Source organism: Phasianus colchicus, chromosome 2 (genome assembly GCF_987193195.1).
Source record: "Phasianus colchicus chromosome 2, bPhaCol1.hap1.1, whole genome shotgun sequence".
Classification (NCBI taxonomy): Eukaryota; Metazoa; Chordata; class Aves; order Galliformes; family Phasianidae; genus Phasianus; species Phasianus colchicus.
In genome coordinates, this window is record NC_143437.1 from 72,256,540 (window position 1) to 72,278,212 (window position 21,673).

The window sequence follows — 21,673 nt, forward strand, 5'->3', positions numbered from 1 at the left end:
CCACTGACATTTTATAATAGATTAGAAATATTAATAGAATTATTAGATTTCTGAGTCTATTCTAGCTAATTGATATAACTGTTCATTCAGATAACATAAAAAATGTACATTTTTCTAAGACAAAAAAAAAAAAATCAAGTCCTATAATTATGAACATCCCCAAGTGAAAAATAAGGAAGGAGAAAAGAGTTGTTTTGACCTAAAAAACCAGTGCATTTTCTACAAGAAAAGCTTGAGCTTACATAATCACCTGCCAGCACTGAAAATGCCTACAAATGAAGTCAGGCAGCAACATTTCATTTTGCTCCCAGAGGGGAAAAAAGAAAAAAAAAAAAAGAAAAATCTTTTATTTGGAAATTACTTATCTTGCTAGAGCTATCAAAATGCACATGTACTCACTAACTCACTAACTCAAATTTCTTGTCTCACTTCAATGTTTAGAATAGCCAGCTGGACTCAGACGTTGCAAGTCCTTTCCGACTGAACTATTCTATTTTCAATTCTGATATTTCAGCACAGCCAAAATTACAAGATCAATTATACCAACTAGGAAATAGAATGGCAGGCTACTATCCAAAAGATATTATGGTCAAATCCATTGTTTGTTGAGGGTCAGGTCCCTGTTTTGTCTTAAAATAACAATGAATAATTTATCTGAGCCAAAGAAGAAAATGATAGTAAGACAATCTCTGACATTCACCACTCTTCTACATACAATAGTTCTTACTCCCTCATCAGTTTCTAACAGGACATACAGTCATCCTTCAAGTGTTAACAAATTTTCATTGTACTAAAACAAGTAAATAAATTTGGGGGAAAAAATACTGCTTATCTGACTTCTTATTCTCAGAATAAGAAAGGACAATCTCAACAGTTTTTTAATTTAAATCAAAATAGACACAGAATGGGTAGAAAACCATAACCAGGTTATGAAGCTAATATTCAGCCACTTGTACAGATTATTTTATGAAAGTGGTGAAAAAGAAAACAAAAACAAATACTTGTGTTGACAGAGCCTTTTGGAGACCTGAGCACACACCTGGGGTAATCTATATAAAAATAAGAATTGGATAATAATCTCTCCAGACAGAGCTGAAGGTAGGCTAGTATATTCATCAAAAGTATGAGCTACAGAATTCTGAAGCTACAGAAGGCAGGCTTGTTGTGTCACATTGATGTATACTGTTGTCATCTAAATTATATTCAAGAAAACTCCAACAATCAAATGTTCTCAGAATCCTATCCCCTACAGTCCTGTGCTTTTACAAAAAAAAAAAAAAAATATCTCAAAAATGAAATGTCAGTTCCTCACAGAAATGGCTTCAGCGTGGTTAGAAAATCTGCAAGGTTCTTCCAAGAAAACCCAGGAAACACTAAAGGTAGAACTTCTCTTCATGTAATTTTAACAGATAAAATTGAAGCAGTTAAATCTATTCTTTATGACCAGTGGATATAAATCTGGCACTTCCAAATGGTGACTCAACTAATTCTATATAAATCTTCTATCCTCCTTCACCAATCTCTGGAGATGACAATCTCTCTTCACTGACTTTGAATAAAAATTGGCATAATTCTCCTGATTCTTAGAAAATAAAGACCTGGATAGCACAAGTTAGGCAACATCTCCCCAGCTACAAAAATATTTATAATTCCAGGTTTAAATTCACAACACTTAATCAACCCTTGCTCTTTTCTAAATGGTTAGAATCAGGAATATAGTATGTTGCTACTTTTTGCCATATTCTTACAAAGCATAAATCTAATTGTTTACTTTTTTAACAAAGTTTTTGTCCGTTAATAACCAAAATTGTTTAGCTGAGTTCCATATTTATAGCTGATACTTAAAGTTTGAAAGTTTCTATTTGTTTTTATTTCCTATCATGCGTATGTCCATATGTAATAAAGTTGTAATACTTTACTTGATGCAAATAATCATGAATTTTACAGATTCAATTTTATTTTGTTCAGCATTATACAGATAACCATTCTCCCTCCAACATTCAGGGTAATTTTTAATATTACTATAAGAAATAATAAAGAAAAATATTCAGACTTACTCGAAAGTAGTCACTACAGGCTGCCAAGACTGCCTTATGTGCATGGAATTTCTGCTCTTCAGCAATAAGGGTGATATCGCAAAGTATGCCATCACTTCTTTGTTGGTTCAGGGCTGCCAGAACAGCATCATTATGGGAGCTCGACTGACAAAGCCTCTGACCTGTCAACATTTCTTGAACGCTGAGAAGGAAAGGGGGAAATATTTTGTAAGTAAACATAGGAAAGCAATATGTAACAATTCTATAAGCAATATATAACAATGTTTTCTAAGAATGTTTGATATTTTTTTGAAATAAAGTTATGAATCCTATCAGGTCAAATCTTTACATGGCATATCCATTTCAAGAAAATCACAGTTTCGCAGTATTATAAAACCTGATTACACACTCAAATAAAAATCTCAGCCATTCTGATTTGCTGCACTGGATGTCATCTGCACTCAGAATTAACTCAAAACCATTTAAGAGTTAAATGAGAGGAATAAAGCCCTACACAAATTTAGTGATAGAAAATCCAAATGAATGATTCGTGGAGTGTGCCTGAATGTAAACAGCCCTACTCAGAAGAATGAAGAGTCTTGATCTCAAGTGGCCTGTTTAAATCTGATATTGGATTACTCAAAATTTTCAGATTATTTTGGGTCATTTACATTTATAAAGCAGCATTTTTGTTGCTGTTGTTCTTTTGTTTGTTTTAATAATTAAGCCTTCCACCACCTCCGAATGTCAGATTGTACAAATGCAAGACTTCTGTGTCATCCAACCTAGGACTGTCTGGTTTCAGCTTCCTTTTCTAGCACAAAAGGAAGAGACAGTATAACCACAGATGTATTTTTATATGCAAATACAGTCCTAAATAAAGACAGAAACAAACAAATGAACAAAAAATCTGCAGAGCTTCTTTGGGACAAAACAATGCAGTTCATCTGAAATCTGAGAGACTATACAAATTTATATTGCCTGAGAAGTTAGTACCTTAGAGGAAATGATCTTACAGAGAGCCAATCCTGAATAACTCAATATTTAATTACAGGATAAATTTGCTACATACACAAGCTATGTCAGCAGCTGCATGGCTGCTAAATTCTCCTTTTCCATTAACACTTACTTACTATACTACCATACATCCGACTCCTGCACCTTTAGCTTTTACAAACTAATGCAGACCTGCCTTGTACACTGTTTGCTCTAATCTAATCTTTTAAAAAAACAAAAGCTAAGGTATTACAAAGGAATAGCTGAAATGGAGTTACACATTATACACACAGCAGAACAACTTGTATATGTATTTCTTACCCAGATAGTTTAGGTTTCACACGTGGAACTCTACATTCCAGAGCAATTCATTCAAATGAAACTTTGTCCTTAATTATTCTGTTTGAGGAATGCCACTGAAATGCTAATGGATAATTAGCAAGAAATGTAACTTGTTAAAAAAAAAAAGGAAATTATTTCTTACAATTATTTCTCTTCTGTAATTTCTACTACTGTTTTATGGAGGCAATGCTACCAGCTCAACTTCTGCACTGAAAAAATGAAGAGTAAACGAATAAAACTATATTCTTTCTGCAGTCTTCAACAACAATAAAGAATCTGTAGTGAAAGATTAACTATTAGTTTTGCTACTGAGTCCTGAAGAACTGCAGAATATGGTCTTCCCAATCTGGTTTCCCTCTTCTGTATTAACTGCAAAAACCTTTTTTTCTTCCTAGGAGAACGGAGAATGTAATAACATTGGAAGATTAACTGTGCAAGCATTATAACCTTATTATACTTAGAGATGGTTTCTCTCTATTTCTGTTCTGAAGAGGAACGATACAATACCCTAGTAATATCAGGCAGACCACTGAGATCCCAGATCAGCCTGTGAGCATTAACTACTCTCAAAATAGAACAGTGGTGAAACTACCAGCATATTAGAATAGAGCAAGGTTCCAAAGAAAAGCAATTGGATAAATAAATTCTGGTGAAATGTTTTTTTCCCTGACAGTGCTCTCAGAAACTAATTAAATCATAAATATCAAAGTCTCTGATGAGACAATGGGCAATACAAATAAATGAGAAAGTCTGGACTAGCAAGCAAATATGGATGACTAAGACTCTGGAAGGAGAATAGCAAAACGAGAAATTCTGGAAGGCTGATAGCAAAACAAGAAATTCTGGAAGGCTGAAAGAAATTGAAAGATCAATATGTGTCCTGAATACTGGAACACTACAAACATCAAAAATGATCACCGGGTACCATTTCATGTACATACATGTAAAACAGTAGTTGCTTTCACAATCAAAAATTTCAAGTATAAACAAGACCATAAACAAGATATAGATGAAGAGACTGTGAGACCCAGTCAAAATCTAGCATGTTTCCCTTTGCTAGGCATAAGTAGCAGCAAGAAAGCAATCTCTTGCAGATTATAATGTGAATAATGAGGAAAAAAAAAATATTAATTTCATATTTCACTGCTAACTTATGCTTTAGTAAACATCACACTAAATGGGAATGACTTACTATGTGCCATCAAGTACTATACCTCAGGCACCTCTCAGATGGCATCTTTCAGTTTTGCTCTTCTGAACATCAAAGCTTATAATCCTGTAGAGAAAGCTGCAAGCATTCCAGCTAGAAAGAGAGAAAGGAGAGGCACATCAAAATTCAAAGCATACACAGCCTCAGTCTTAAAGATTAATACTTTTAGGAGACGCAATTCAAAAGTGACTTTTTTTCAATTCTTCTTCTGCAGAAAGTTGTATATCACATAGATTAGGTGTCTGTGAAATTGTATTGGCAAGATGGATTGTAGTCTGAAAGTGGCCTTTCTTCTAGTCTTCTTGAAGAACACACCTGAAGGGCAGCACTTGAGTCCTTTTTGCAAACTCGGAAAGGAGGATTACCTTAACAGGGTAGAAGAGGGATGAGGAAAGTAACGTTCCAATAACAATAAGAACAAAAAAACCCACAGTTTCTAGAGTAGGCCAGAAGTATCTACTACCACTTGCTTACTTATTTGAATAATAAGCAGCTATAAAAATCTTATACCTATCACAGTACAATCTCACAGTCCTTTGTAGGATCTGAGAGGTTTGCCATACACCAGAACACACTTTTTGACTACATTAATTTTTCCCAAAGACACAACTGGAAGGCATACAGGAAAGAGTTTATTATGTGTATTTGGAAAATGAACTTCCCTTTTCTCGTAGCAACTGCTCTTGATCAGCTTATCAATACTGAAACAGCACAAACACCTTCTGGAGTGTTACTCATGAGACAAAGTCCAAATAATCCAGTTCTTTGCTTATTTGATTTGTCCCTAATGGTGTCCTTCATAATCTTACGCTGACTAGCAGCTTTACTTTGAAAGCCAATGCACGAACTTCAGGGAGACTCCCTAAAAGATATGTGAAGGTAGAATTGAACCGTTGTCCATTTCTCAGATAACAAACAAGAAACCACTGTGAAAAGAATATTAATCCTGCTCCCATTCTTCAGTTCATCGTACAGACAAAACTACAGCTCCTGCTTGCCAGAGAGACATCATGACATGTACTTTTCTGCAAGTGCTGTTGACTGTTCCACAGCAGTAGAAGAAACAAGTAGTAACTCTAGAGGCTTACAACTTTGTTAAAATGGCTTTTCTTGAAGTCAACACACAGTATGTTCTCAAGAATTCCCTGTAGATTTCAAGTCCTTCCTCCAATCCACAGAAGGAGTAACAGCCACTCAGTTGAGATAAAATCATGTATTCAGTTAGGCACGTCAGCCTAATTGGACCCTTGAGGCTACTGTGCACTTTCTCTTAATTTCTGTCTCTCTCTTGATCGAGAGAGTACTACAAGAAATACAGCTCAATAAAAAGTTAAAACTTCTCAATTAAAACACCCCAAATTTAAGCAGTTCACCCTCCTTCCTACCTACTGGGGCACAATAAAAATGTGTATTCATGTAATGATGAATTCCCCTGAAAGAAGCACAGCTCAACTCACTGTTTTGTAAGCATAAGTGGAACAGTGAAGAAATTAATACATTTTCCTTCCTCATCATCTCCAATGATTTAAAGTTAAGTCGTGATATTCTGGCTGAGAGAGCTGGGGATGTTCAGCCTGGAGAAGGATCCAGGCAGATCCAGTAATGGCCTTTCAGTATCTAAGGAAGGGCTGTAAGAAAGAAAGGGATAGACTCTTCTGCATGGTCTGTTGCAACAGGATGAGAGGCAGTGGTATCAAACTAAAAGAGAACAGATCTAGACTGCATATAAGGAAAAATATTTTTACAATAATGGTGATGAGGCATTAAGTTGACCAGAGAGGCAGTGAATGCTCCATCCTTAGACACATTCAAAGTCAGATGGACAGGACTCTGAGCAACTCAATCTAGCTGCAAGTGTTACTGTTCATTGCAGGGGAGCTGGACTAGATGATCTTTAAAGTTCCCTTCCAACTCTAACGATTCTATGATTATATGATATATGATATATGATTATATGATATTCCTGGCAGTTGCTAGGAAGTCAACAAGACACCCAAATAGCTCAGTACTAAGTTCAATATTTGCCTAAAAAATCTTCTCTGTATTCTGCCATACACTGCTTCTCCTATCAAATGCCAGTGCATGTCTCAACATTTTTTATTTTTAAATCAATATCACATATAGAAGCATACTCTAGCAGTATGTAAGTCATTTGATCAATAATGCATCATTTTTATTTAGCTTTGCTTAATGCAGCTTAAAATTTTTAATCACTGAAAATTATTTATTTTTTTTTTAAAAAGACATTTTCATATGTTGTACAGTGCGCAAGGACATTTCCAAAATCCTTTTTACCAGGAGTACTTTTTTCCTGTTTCAGACAGCTGGATCCATCTTTAAGTAAACTAACTTTCATTGGTGTATAAGGAAACTCTCTTTGTTTAGAATGTTTAAAATATATTATTGTCTTTCTACTTCTTTAAGTAATTAAATCGGTTTAAAAGATTAGTTTATACATTTAAGGATAAGACTTACAGTTTAAATAGAAAAACTTTAATTCCACCTAAATCCTTCTGTTCTAGTGAAATACTCCATTGTGCTGGAAAGATTAACAGGAAAATATAGGCCAAACAGAAAACACTCACTTGATCTTAGGTTTGAGATACATTCTGAATGTTTTATTTTACTTCTTTTTTGCATACTATTTCTTTGAGACATTCACTTTTTACAGGGCTACCACTGTTGCTATTAGATTTCACAACTTTTTTTTTCTTCAGTTGTTCACAACCTAAAAGAATACAAAAGTTTTAAAACAGAGAACGTAGTAATGATCCATAAAGTGAGTGTTGAAAGAACATAACAGTAATATAGAGGGTGACTTGAAGTTTTCCATGAAAGCACAGAATGTGTGAGGATTACAAAGGTAAGAAGTACAAAAGAAATGATACTGTCCAAGTAAATGAAAATGTGCCACACTAATGCATGAAAAAAATGTTTGCTCTGACACAGACTCAAGAAACATCAGTTTTTCCATGTATTTTGCATCTTAACTTTACAATGCAGCAGAGTAAAAAGCAGCTTGATACTCAGGAAATATTGGAGCAACGTGCCACTTGGCTGCATCCACAGCACATTGTCAGTGCAGTGCAAGAGGCATTTGTCCAAAGACTTGTTTTAAAAAATAATCTTTATTTAGGCACTATTTCCTACTTTAATTTATTTGACAGTAATATTGATTTGGAAATATTACATAAAGCAGTCTAAATACCTAAGGGTATTTAGTATATGCTACACACAGAAAGGTATTTATTAGCAGAATGCACGTGTCCTTTTTCAGAGAAAATCTCTCGTTCAGTTAAGTTGGTTTCATCTTGAGGAACCAATATCAATACAAAGTTTACACAGGACACTCTCAAGACTTTTATAGAATTTCAGTCACTCATTTCTTTCTGTAGAGATTTGTTGCATAAAAGAAAGCATTCAGATTAATTCTTGAAACTACCTGCCAAAGAGAATACAAAATGGATTAAAGCATGGGGTAGCGTGGGGGGAGGTTTTTGAAATCAAAACTAAACTCACATTTAGTTTAGTTTACCACTGACAGCAATTCAAATATTACAAAATCCACTATTTTCCTCCTAGATAACAAGCTTTTTTTTTCCCACTCATATATCCAATTTAACAGGATTTAAGCTGTATTCCAGGCTCCAGAACTAATTCTGTGAATAAACAAGTTCTGTATTTAGATTCATATGTCCTAAATGAAATGAGGCACATTCTTCTTGGGATAAAAATGACTAAATTACATAATTAACTCTATTGGTATTCATTCACTTAAGATGGGTGGCATCATGCTGAGCATAGTCCGGGTTTAGGAGCAAGTAAGGAGAAAAGAGGACAACTAGCTATGAATAAGACAGAAAGCACCAATTTGGTGGATCTGTACAGGTTAAGCAGGCTGTAGATGTCACTGGCAAGATGACATAATTTTGCAACAGCTCACTGCTATCTACATAGCTGTCATACCTAAACCTTCACTGTCACCAGAGGTGGCATCCCTCCTCTTCTGTTGATGGGCACTTGAAGAAGTGCTGAGAACCTTTGGCGATATCTTAAGGTAGAGCAAAACAGCTATTGCTTTGTCCCTGAAGACAGCCCCTGCTGTTTCTAAAAGACTCATAGCAACAAAATAATCAGCTTTCATTTCTGGAAGTTCACATTTTTTAACTCCTAACAAAGGATGAGGCAAGACACTTTGAGAACTGTAAAGCCCTTTACATTCAGACTACTCAAAAAGGTTTTCACCCAGTTAATCACAAATAAGGTTGCTTATAAAACATATATATTACTAACCTTTACAGAATAGCACTGTAATAGTTAAGCATTACTTTGTCTACAGTTTAGATCCTTACTCAAATTGCTTCTGAATTTGTCTTTAAAGTTCACTGATTTTAGTAAGTCATATTAAATGAAGCTATACTTCATCTTCTTTCAGACACGGAATAAAAATCGTCAGTGTCAAGTCTCTTCAGAAACAAGACATATATATGATATTGTTATTCAGAGAGAAAAAGGGTCAGAACTCTGATAAATTGTGAAAAGGCAAACATTTGGAAACATTTGGAAACAAAAAAAAGAACAGACTTGGTCTTCTGAGTATGTTAATACGCTTCTCTTGCTTGCCCAGAAGACACTACTTTTCCCTTTAACATCTTTGAGAACTGAAAGATTGTTCTGATTCCATACAAAAATTTTCAAGAACATCACAACTGTGAGGAAAACTGCCACTGCCCAATGCTGTCAGTGACACTCTAGTCAATTGTGAGTTCTTCATCTCATTTAGACAGTGGCTTCCAAGAGAAAACATTCATAGTACAAAGCATAACAAAAAAGCACCTCTTAGACTTATTAAAAATTATAATACCGAGGGAGATAGAAAATGAGAAATTAGATCTGTTGGGAAAAACACCAGTCAGTCAAAACAAGAAAATATTCAGCAAAATCAGTAAACTAACTAAGTAAAAGCACAGAAAAACTAAAACACTATACTCCTCTGGTTAGCTACAATCTATTTTCCTGTGAGATTGGACACGTCATTGCTATCTTCAGGCTGTCAGCTACCGCCAATTAGAATCATGAATTTTATTGTCTATCACTATCGAATTACCACAAATCATTAAGATCTTAAACCATTACAATTTTAAATCACAAAATGAAATCACAGAGGTAAAGGATGTACATGCAGAACTACAACTTTATGTTCACATTCATATGTATATGTATCTGAAAACACCAGTATTTAAAACTCTTCCTCTGAAGAGGCGTTCAGATGAAAATAAATGCCAGGCTTATGGCTGTCTCTGTAACTTAAGGCTTATTTTATACACATTACTATTTGAGTGAGAGGTAGTGGCATGCTGCTGCTAAAACCATATGCAGACAAAACTGAACACAGTATCATACTACACGTGAACAAGGAAACAGTTTGCAGTTTCATACAAAGCCATGCATTTGGAGTTAAATAAATTCCAAGAACTTGCTTTTTTTTTTCCAAGATGTGTGTTAATGGTTTCACATTTTAGAAAGAAAAAAGTGCACTATTACTGCATGTAATAGTGATACCATTCTGTATCACTACCTAGCTTTTCAAAGCCAGTTACTTTTTCTATGATTTAAGCTGTGATACTAATCATTTATCCAGCCATTCTATACAGCTGACCTATGTGTCATTATTAGAGAATAGCTGGGAGAACAACACTATAATTTATCTTCTCACCTTTCTAAAAAGCTGGGGAAAAAGTACACAAACCTCTCTCAAAGTGAAGCAAGTAAATCATACATTCTGTCTGCAGGCATGATAAAGAATTGGTGTGAAATCTCTATGGCATTTTAGTTTTAAAGCACGGTACTTCTGGCACGAATCTGACAAAGTATGATTTCAAGACTTATCCTGTAGAATCCACAAAGAGACAAGACAGGGAGACTTAGTAGTTTTTTATTGAATTTTCATCTGGAATTTCATTTGCATTAAGTGGATTTTTAAAAATAAACTTAAAAATCTGATCTTTAAACCCAGGCAGTTTTCTTCTGGGAAAAGTGACATGTCTGTTGCAAAATGTGGAAGACTCAAATGAGGTCAGAATGATTTATAGCACAGAGTAACAGAAACTCAACTTGAAAGACCATAATTATTTCTGCTGATAACTAGAGAAACTAATTTTGAAATGGGCGCACAAGAATGAGGTGTGCTCTGAGATGCTGTCATCTTTATCAGTGACTCACTCAAATAAGCCTGAATTTTCAACTGTCACAACCACGAAGGTGCTTTTATTGAACACAGCAATCACTCTTCTTTATAGTAATGAGAATCAAAAACAATTGGGTATGGCTTTAAAACCCCTTTAATCTACATATAGAATATTTACATGACAGAGAGAGGGATACAGCACTGTAGATAGTATACAACCTTGGCAATTAGTCTACGTGATTTTTTACTTCTTATACCGATGTTTGAAGTATGATTATAATATTTTTAAGCAAAAAAAAAAAAAAAATTAAGTAAAGTATAAGTGATTTCTGGACTGTAGACTGCCTTGTGTAACTGAAGTTCTATTAACTTAATGGCATTTTCAATGAATCACAGAACTGCTCAGGTTGGAAAAGACCTTAAAGATCATTGAGTCCAACCACAACCTAACCATAGTACCCTAACTAATAACCCTCCGCTAAATCATGTTCCTGAGCACCACATCCAAACGGTTGTTAAACAAATCCAGGGATGGTGACTCAACCACCTCCCTGGGGAGCCTATTCCAGTGCTTAACCACCCTTCCTCAAAGCTTTTCCTGATATCTAACCTAAACATGCCCTGGAGCAACTTGAGGCCATTTCTCCTCATCCTGTCACCTTACCAGTGAGAAGAGATCAGCCCTGCTCTCGCTGTAATCCCTGATCAGGTATAGGAAGAGAGCAATAAGGTCTCTCTTCAGCCTCCTCTTCCCCAAACTAAACAGCCTCAGTTCCTTCAGTCACTCCTCATAGGGCATATTCTCCAAGCCCTTCAGAAGTCTTGTTGCCCTTCTTTGGATCTGCTGCAGCACTTCAATGTCCCTTCTGTACTGAGGTGCCCAAAACTGTATACAGTACTCGAGGTGAGGCCTCACCAATGCCGAGTACAGGGGGGGATTACTTCCTTAGTCCTGCTCACTACTCCATTCCTGATAGAAGCCAGGATGCCAATGGCCTTCTTGGCCACCTGGGCACACTGCTGGTTCATATTCAGCCAACTGTCCATCAGTACACCAATGAATTTGAGTACTGATTATTTCTTTCATTTATATTTACTTCAATAAAAGTGTAAAAAGAATTTATATGTCTCTTTTGGATTTATATATATATATATATATATTTATTTATTTTTTTACATAAAAAGAGCATTCAAAGTTTGCAACAGGATAGCATAGGCTAACATGTTCACATTTTGACAATTTAATCATGTCATTCAGTAACTGGTCACAAAAACACTATTAATTTTACATAGTATTCATTAAATTAGCATGACTATTTTTCATATACATTCATTAACAGACCAAAGAAAACTCTAGTCAATTCTTTCTTGGAAGGGTAAATAACTTCACCAACATCCACCCTCAAAAGGGAGGGAAAACTTCATCAACATTAAGTGCCAGTCCCTGCTCCACTGTGTCCAAGCTGGGCAGACATCTGATCTCTTATGGCCTCCAAAATAACATTTCCACATCCAAACAAGTAAATTGGAAAAGTCACCAACTAACTCTCAAGCCATTCCAAAAAATACTTTGTGGAGTGCTAAATGGAGCCTTGGAGCTACAGATATGGTTGGAGCTACGAGATATGGTTTAGTTTGTGGTAGCAATGGTAATGAGAAGATGGTTAGACTAGATGATTTTCTAGGTCATTTCCAATTTTGTGATTCTGTGATTCTATGATTCCAAAATTCTATGGCTCATATTAAGCACTTGTTAGAGGTTGTTACAATGATTTACAGATACAGATGCCTGACTTTCAAGCTCTGGCCTGAAATGGGCACAATTACTAGCACAAAGCTTTTGAATGCTTTGCACAAAACACAATGAGTTGTGAGAATATTCAAAGTTCTTGCAAACTTCTAAGATGGGAACCACCTTGGACAGGTTTTCTGTATTATATTTTGTGTTTTATAAATGTATGTCAAGAACAGAGAATAAGAGATGCGGATCAGCTAATAGTGAATATTTAGATACATATATATATATATCAATAAAGTTTCAAATATGTCATTAGAAATCATTTAGTAAGAGACACTGACAATTTAAAACATGCTCTGTATGAAGTTAAAACTTCTAGTCAAGGTAAGAATGGAAGAGAGCATCTTCTTTTATTACATTGCTCCTCTTGAAGAAAGGACAGGCTAGCTGGGGAGATTACAAGTTGCTAAGGCATACAAGGAGGAAGTTAGGAAGACAAAAGCCCAACTTGAACTCAGGCCACTGCAGTAAAAGAGAATAAGAAATCCTTTTACAAATACATCAATGGTAAGAGAAAAAACAATGAGAATTTCCATCCTTTACTTGATGCAGTGGAAAATGTGACCACTGAGGATAAGGAGAAGGCTGAGATCCTCAACGCCTTCTTTATATCTGCCTTTAATAGGCAGATCAGTTATCCTCATGGCACTTTACGCCCTGATCTGGAAATCTGGGATGCTACACAGAATTCACTCCCAGTGATTCAGGTGGAGACAGTTAGAGAGTTCCTCCTCCATCTGGACTGCCACAAGTCCATGGGACTGACAGGCTCCATTCTAGGGTGCTGAGGGAGCTGGCGGGGGTGATTGCCGAGCTACTGTTGGCCATCTACCAGCACTCCTGGTTAACTGGGGAGGTCCCAGAGGATTGGAGGCTTGCCAACGTTACTCCCATCTACAAGAAAGGCCATAAGGAGGATCCAGGAAGCTACAGGCCTGTCAGCCTGGCCTCAGTACCAGGGAAAGTTATGGAGTAAATCATCTTGGGTGAGATCACACGACATGTGCATGGTGTCCAGGGGATCAGGCCCAGCCAGCATGGGTTCATGAAAGGCAGGTCCTATTTGACCAACCTCATCCTTCTACGACTGGATGACCAGACTGGTGGATGAGGGAAAGGCTGTTGATGTAGTCTACCTAGACTTCAGCAAAGCCTTTGACACGGTCTCTCACAGTATTCTCCTGGGGAAACTGGCTGCCCATGGCCTGGACAGGTATATCCTTCTTTGCGTAAAGAACTGGCTAGAGGGCCGTGCCCAATGGGTAGTGGTTAATGGAGTTAAGTCCAGCTAGCAGCCCTTTACAAGTGGTGTCCCTCAAGAGTTGGTACTGGGGCCCATCTTGTTTAGTATCTTTACTGATGACCTAGATGAGGGGACTGAGTGTACCTTCAGTAAGTTTGCAGATGACACCAAGTTGGCACCAAGCTGGGAGGTGGTGTCGATGTGCCTGAGGGTAGGAAGGCCCATCAGAGGGATCTAGGTAAGCTGGATCGCTGGGCTGAGGTGAATGGGATGAGGTTCAACAAAGCCCAGTGCCAGGTCCTGCACTTTGGCCACAACAACCCCATGCAGCGTTATAGGCTTGGGGACGAGTGGCTGGATGACTGTGAAGAGAAAAGGAACCTGGGGGTGGTGGTTGATGCTTGGCTGAACATGAGCTGACAGTGTGCCCAGCTGGCCAAAAGGGCTGGAGCCATCCTGGCCTGCATTAGAAATAGCGTGGCCAGCAGGAGCAGGGAGGTAATCATCCCCCTGTACCTGAGTACACTGGTGAGGCCACACCTTGAGTACCGTGTTCAGTTTTAGGCCCCTCACTACAGGAAAGACATTGATGCCTTGGAACATGTCCAGAGAAGGGCAACCAAACTGGTGAGGGGTCTGGAACACAAGTCTTATGAGGAGCAGCTGAGAGAGCTGGGATTGTTTAGTCTGGAAAAGAGGAGGCTCAGGGGAGACCTGATTGCACACTACAACTTCCTGAAAGTAGGTTGTGATGAGGAGGGGTTTGGCCTCTTCTCCCAGGCGACAAACAGGACCTGAGGAAATGGCTGCAAGTTGTACCAGAAGAGGTTTAGGTTAGATGTAAGGAAGAACTTTTTCTCTCAGAGAGTGGTCAGGCACTGGAATGGCCTGCCCAGGGAGGTGGTGGAGCCGCCGTCCCTGGCAGTGTTGAAGAGGTGTCTGGATGAGGAGCTAAGAGATATGGTTTAGTAGCTTGTGTAGCAATGGTAATGGGAGGACAGTTGGGCTAGATGATCTTATAGGTCCTTTCCAACCTTGTGATTCTATGATTCTGTGATTCTACATAGTTTCTGGATTCTCAAATTATTCCTCAACAACAACAAAAAATAATTTTCCCTTTAAATCTAAAACAGAAGACAAAATTATGCTCTGGATGAACAGAAGTTGCTTCTAAGCCTGTTAAGACATAACTGGCTTACTGACTACTCCTCCAGCCCCCCATGAAAGAAAGCAAAGCTATTTTCAAATACCTTTCTGCAGAGAGAAGAGAGCATCAGAGGATTTCTAATAGCTTTAAAAAACTTGGGAGCCATTCATCTTGATGATAAAAATGATTTGGACAAGGCCAAGATAGCTGGAAGATGAGGAGTGGGAGAGAAGATGGAATAAGAGGGGATGATAAAGAGCAAAGTGGTGATGGTGAACCAGCTGCAGTTGCTTCCAGCAGTCTAATAGTACACGTTCATGTTAGAGAATTGTCTATGAAGAAAATAGAGGAAAAAGGGAGGGATTTGTCTGCAGTCACAGGAAAAGAGGCCTAAGGCCAGCTGGGAAGAAATATAATTGCAGGGCAAGAAGGCTGCATGCTCAGTTCAGTAGTGAAAACTGGGAATGTACAGAGAAGAAAGCCAAAGATAGAGATCTTAGACTCAAACTTGGTTGTGACAAAAAAAAACAAAATTCCCGACAAGCAACAAAGCAACCAACTAACCAAAACACCCTCAAATTTTTAAAAACAGAAGCCCAAAGAATCAATTGAAGTCCACTTCCTTTAGATTTTGGAATATAAATCAAGATCATCAGCCATTCTTTGGAGAGAAGTGTTTGCACAACAGCTGCCTTAACTTTCTGCTGATTATGCTGGATTATAATGGATAATACGTGACAGTTTACTCAGCAGCAGAGCTCAGTGCCAATGATTAGAATGGTTCCAATTCTATTATTGTTTCATGTGACCAGCACAGTTCTTCTAGATTTGTTATTTCAATTTACCCTTTAAAAATGTTAAGAAGTTAAACCTCAAAAAAGTTAAAAACAGTAGAAAAGATAAGAAGATGAGTGCTCCTGTGCTCAAAAGGAGATTCTAACTCAAATTCTTCCTAACATAGGAACTCTGTATTTTTATTAAGAAAAACAGAACAAACACCACACACATCTAAGTAGAATTATTTTATATGGCTTATGTTTGTATTAAAAATAAAGCCAGTGAGTGGCTCCTGTAAGTCTGGTTAATGCCATTGCAGCATAAACTTGTATTACAGGGATACCTGCAAGCTGCTTTAAGTATAAAAGGAATTTTCACATGTGGCTTTCAGTATTATTCACTTCCTTGACTTACAATTGACTTACAATTTTAAGTAGGGGTGCCAGAACCCAAACTTAACTAGAGCTCTCAAGTAGATTCAATTAATTTGGACTGTTTCTTTATAATGAACTTGGAGTGATTAAAAACACTTTTATACTGAAAAGACATTTTATTAAAGTATTAAGGAATCTAATTTGAAAGAGAAAATCCAAACTATAATGAGTTAATGAGAATAAATAAGAGAATAGTAAAATTTATTTCCAAAAATTTTTCTCATCTATCTTGTGGCAGACTCTGTCCTAATCATTACTGTTTCCTAATACATAACATATATCAGAATGTTATAATCTGACAGGACAGATCGATACCTGACTTTGTTTCTTTCTAGGAAAACAGAGACAACTGTGAGATTTATTTTTCCAGTGGTTACTTACAGTATCAGTTGTACACATACAAATATATTAACACTGTCATAGTAAAACATGCAGTGATAACTTTAAAGATCATGCTGTATGTTGAAATTCCATGCTGTAAGACCTTATCAGAGGGAATACAAGATAGCAGAGGTTTACAGAAGTCATTTTCAGTGCTTCTTGCTACATACTGTCTCAAAATTGTGATCCTGGTTACACAGTATCATTCAGACTTTCATGACTACATCTGCAGTGGTAACTTCTTTTGCTCTTCTTCAGGCCTCTCAGCATACCTGCATCGTATCTTCTTTATTCTAAAATTTCCTTAAATCATTTAAAAGTTTCATTCTGAAGTGCTGTAAGCACCTTGGTTACAGATTAACCAAGCATTAAGCCTATGTCATTCTGGAAGGACAATGGTTTCCCTAGCTACAATCCCTTATTTAATTGGTGTCCAACCATTCAGCTTACACGGGCCACGTTGAGTAGAGAGGAATTGTACAAGGCCACATCTGTGAAGATTGCTCCGTAAATAATGCTTCCAAATTATTTCAATGAAAACTACAACCAATATGAAGTGCTTAGCCAATGTATCAAAATGCATAAACTTATCTGTCATACCTTGAGTTAGCACTGCGCTGCACCCTACCTGTGCCCCAGCTTCAGCTCAGACAATGTTAATAGTGCACTGATGTTTGGTTGTTGCTGGGCAATGGGTGCACACTTGGGGCTGGGTTGGGCCACTTGGCAGGACAGAACTGCCACCATAATGGTGTGGGGCAGGGGGTGGCTGTATTGTGAGCTGTGCCAGGCCACATGTGGCCCAGGACTGCAGGTCAGAGATGTCTGCCTTACTTGTTATCTCACTCACAGGTGGTTTCTTCCAACCTATCACCTTACATTACTTTCTGGAGATGAAAAAACATCTATTTTTTACAAAAAGTAGACTCTCCATCATCTACACTACTCTTTTGCTATAGATCACTTTATTTTTCACACTCACTGACATGTTTGCACAGTCCCTGCTACCTGTATAGCTTTAAGCCAGAAAAGAACACAGGTAAGTCTCATCTGAGATAGGTACAATGTAAGGTACTAGAAAAAGTTATGGTTCACAGACCTATTTGGAAGACAAAGGAAAGCATCAGGAGAACCAATCTGTAACCTATCAACAGATTTTTTGTAAAATCCATATAAATGAAGGTAGATCTGACTACTAGTAATTATCAACACGTTTAGCAGCCAAAAGAAAGACCAGTCATGTTGACAGCTCAAGGAATTGCATCATCTACTCTCACTTGTCAGCAATAACCCCATCATAACATGGGAATGTGCAAAAGTACAATAATGGGTGACCTCTCAGAGGCACTTCATATCTACTCTGTTCTCAACTGACCAAAAAAGAAAAAAATACACTCAAATTACCATTTCCTTAACAGTTGTAAACCAGTCTGTACGTGAAACATGTATTACAGTCCCACCTTCAAAATGCCAATGCAATGTTTTAGGCACAGCTCCCAACACAGAACCAGGTCCCCCTGCCCTAATGTAACATCTTCATCATGGGATTATAGATAACATACATCTCTTACTTTCCTTCTGACCCAAGAGCGCACTGATAGAGTGATAGTAACCACATCAGCATCAGGCTTAGAACTCCCAACCAGTTGAGGGAGTGATCATCCTGCTCTGCACTGTTGTGGACCTTAAGCACTGTGTGCAGCTTTGGTATGTGAACATAAAACTATTAGAGAGTTTTCAAGGGAGGGCAACGAAGATGGGGAAAGGTCTAAAGGAGTGGCTGAAGTCCCTTGGTTTGTTCAGCACAGAGCAGAGGAGGCTGAGGGGAGGCCTCATGGCAGCTGCAGCTCCTCATAGGGAGTGGAGGGACAGTGACAGGGCCCAACGAATCAGCATGGGGTTGTGTAAGGGGAAGGGCAGATGGGAGATAAGGAAAGGTTCTGCACTAGAGGGTGGTGGGCATGGAACGGGCTGCCCAGTTATCGGTGTTATCACAACCCCGAGTTGCCAGAGTTCAAGAAGTATTTGGATAATGCAGTCAGCAACAGAGTTTGAGTATTGGGTTGTCCTGTGCAGAACCTGGAGTCGAATTCAATAATCCTTGTGAATCCCTTCTACCTCTGAATATTTCATAATTCTACAATTATTTTTACTCTTCATAGGAGGTGATAGGAACAGTTTTGAATCCTCATCATGGACAACTGAACCCAGATCAATTATTAGCTGAGCGCTGTAGCAACAGCTCTTAGATCTTTTTTAAATTGCTTGTTAAAAAAGAGAGAAGCTGAATTTTAAAAGAAAAAAGTACATCACTTGTTTTCTGAAGTAAATTGCTGCCTCTGTTCATAAGGGCCCTGTGAATCTAGGCACCTTTGAAAGGCTTAGAAATGCTGTAGTTAATTGCTTACTTCCAAAAGAGCGAGACACACCTTTGACTTTTTGCATCAGCTATCTTAGACATCTTGTTCTTCTTTCATCCACAGACAGATAATTTGCAGCCCGTAGAGAATCCTTGTTCTTAAGCATCTGTCACTACCCAGATGTTGAACTAGGATTCTCAGCAGGCCTCAGGGTTCTGTGAAAACCTTTCCTGGATGGAACCAAACAGAAGATGATTTGTGGAGATAGTCCTAAATGCCTAACTCAACTTCATAAGCAGGATGCCAGCCATTATAAACCCATTGTATTTAGGAAATCTGAACACTGCCAAGTATAGTTATTTGTAAATGCCTGGAGCCCAGTTTTGCTGAAACAATATCAGAATATCCAATATGAAAAATGTAATTAAAAAGGTTCTAGGAGCATTTATTTGTAAGTAGAAGGTATACATACTTTTATATATATATATATATATATATATATATATATATATAAAAGTTAAAAGAACATTGTAAGGAATTACTAAATGCAAGTTGAGACATTGCTTCTTCAGTAACTTTAATTAAAATCCAGTTTTTACACTTAAATACTTGAATAGCAATCCTTACAAAATTATGTCTAAGCTTTCTTTCTTAAAATACTGAACAACTATCATGTTAGCTAGTCATCCTTAACATTACTGAAGCCCTTGGAGAAGTCAAAGTTCAATTTGAAAGACTCACTGTCTTCCTATCAGTTCAGAGGAGCCCAGAAAAGCATTTCTGTAGAGAGAACCCATGTCTGGCACCCTGGTGGACTCCATGCTGAACATGATTTGGTAGCATACTGCTGCAGCAAGAAAAGCAAAGTCCTGGGCTGAATCCACAGGGGTACTGCTAGCAGAGATTTAGATGTAATCATCCCACTCTACTAAGGACTTGACAGGCTGTACCTGTAGTACTGTGTCCAGTTCTGATACCCCAGTTCAAAAAAAGGACTGGACAGGACAGGGAACAGAGGAGGGACACAGAAACTATCAAGGAATGGAGAATCTGTCTTGTGAGGATAAATTGAAGGAGTTACACATTTCCACTCTGGAAAAGAGAAGACATGGGGAGCCTCATTACAGTATTCTAGTAATTTAAAGACACCTTCAAAGATGGCGAAGGCTGTCTATTCACAAGGAACTGCATGGCAAAGGCAAGGGCCAATGGCTACAACTAATCATCATCACATAAGAGTGATTTTTATTTTATTCTTTTTTTTTTTTTTTTTTTTTTTTTTTACAGCAGAATCACTGACACAACCTCCCCCAGTATATGGTAGAATCCCCATCACTGCAGGTTTTCAAGATGCAATTGTACAGTGTGCTGGATAATCTCATCCAGGTTTGATTTTCTCACAAAAGGTTGGGCCTGGTAATCTTTCAAGATCTCTTCCAAAATGGCTTTTTCTACATCTGACTGTCTATCACACAGTCACTTCTCTCATGCCATCATTGCAGCCATGGAACAGTGGGTCACCTCTGCTGGTGCTCATTTTTACAAGCACGGCATGCAGGCTCTTATTCATCGCTGGCAAAAATGCATGGCTAGTGGTGGTGACTATGCTAGAGAAGAGTGTTTTGTAACTGAGAATTTGCTCTATCATATAGTGTTATTTTTATACTTGTATCTCTTGTAGTTTCCGTTGAAGTAAATAAGAGACATTAATCTCACAGGAAGCTACATACAAAGATCTCACATTAACATTTTAAAATATTTAAGACAGACTAAATATTATTGGTATCAGCATGATCAGAGATTACCTTCTTAATTATCATTCTTGTTTGAGTGTAAAGCATTTGATTCCAGCTGTTATAAACTGTTTAAGCAAAAGTGACTTCTTCTAACATAAAAGAACCTACTTCATAAAGAAATACCAAATCAAACTGCATGCATCCAACAAAAGAATACTATTTCACATGGCTTCTTTAATATGCAAGAATATTCATAAGCTTTATAAAAGTTAAATTGCCTGAGATTAGTCAGAATTGCTGTATTTCACTGTATTCTTCCAACCTCTACACCATACCACAATAATTTAAGATTTTTTTTTCCATCAGTAACTATTTCATTAGTTCAGATTCCTAGCCCCAAATCCATATGGAAGCTACTTATGTTGTCTCTAAGTTTGTTCCATAGCAAACAGTAATATTTAAATATGTTAATGCCAGTCTATCTCCAGAGAAATCAATAGGACAACATCTTCACTACAGCCAACATATCTTCTAAAGCACAATTTGACACAAGACAGATGTAGGAAGAATAATGTCACCAGAAAAAAATAAATGCTATTGCAGTCAAAGATAAGAGGTGGACAGAAAATATACTAATTTTAAAGTAAGAATAAGTCAAAATAAAGTAGTCATAGTTATTTCCTTCCCTGACACCAAATACAGTTCCTGGAAAAAAAAAAAAAGAAAAAAAAAAAAACCCAGCACCTGGGAGAAAAAAAAAACAAAAACCAACCCTGCACCTGAAATGAAGCTTTCATTTCAAACGGAGTCTCAAGATTGCTGAGGAAAGCTTGAAAACAATGTAACAGGCTTATTAATTATTCTGAAAAGTGTCTGAATGTATTTAATTACTGATGTCTGGGAACTGACTTCTAGTGTTTGAATGCTTGAGGCTGGCAATACTGAGATTAAAAGCCATTGAATGATATAACAAATGAAGCTATTCATCAGTGTCTTGAACTGGAAACAGAGACACACTGGCCAAAA

The 21,673-nt window shown here is 37.4% G+C and overlaps 1 protein-coding gene across 5 annotated transcripts in view; it reads right to left on the reverse strand.

Annotated features, from left to right (window-relative positions):
* KLHL32 (kelch like family member 32) overlaps positions 1-21,673 on the reverse strand; it is a 124,820-nt gene that overhangs the window by 91,697 nt on the left and 11,450 nt on the right. For 2 of the 5 annotated variants that reach the window (XM_090135983.1, XM_031610958.2), the window contains exons 2-3: positions 4,589-4,677; positions 2,058-2,238 (exon numbers count right to left, since the gene is read on the reverse strand). In XM_090135983.1, the coding sequence (XP_089992109.1) occupies positions 2,058-2,238; positions 4,589-4,611 (204 nt within the window). In that variant the 5' untranslated portion in view covers positions 4,612-4,677. Of the gene's footprint in view, positions 1-2,057; positions 2,239-3,353; positions 3,457-4,566; positions 4,678-7,169; positions 7,264-21,673 lie in introns of those variants that run through there. The other 3 variants (XM_090135981.1, XM_090135979.1, XM_090135982.1) reach the window with 3 other exon arrangements.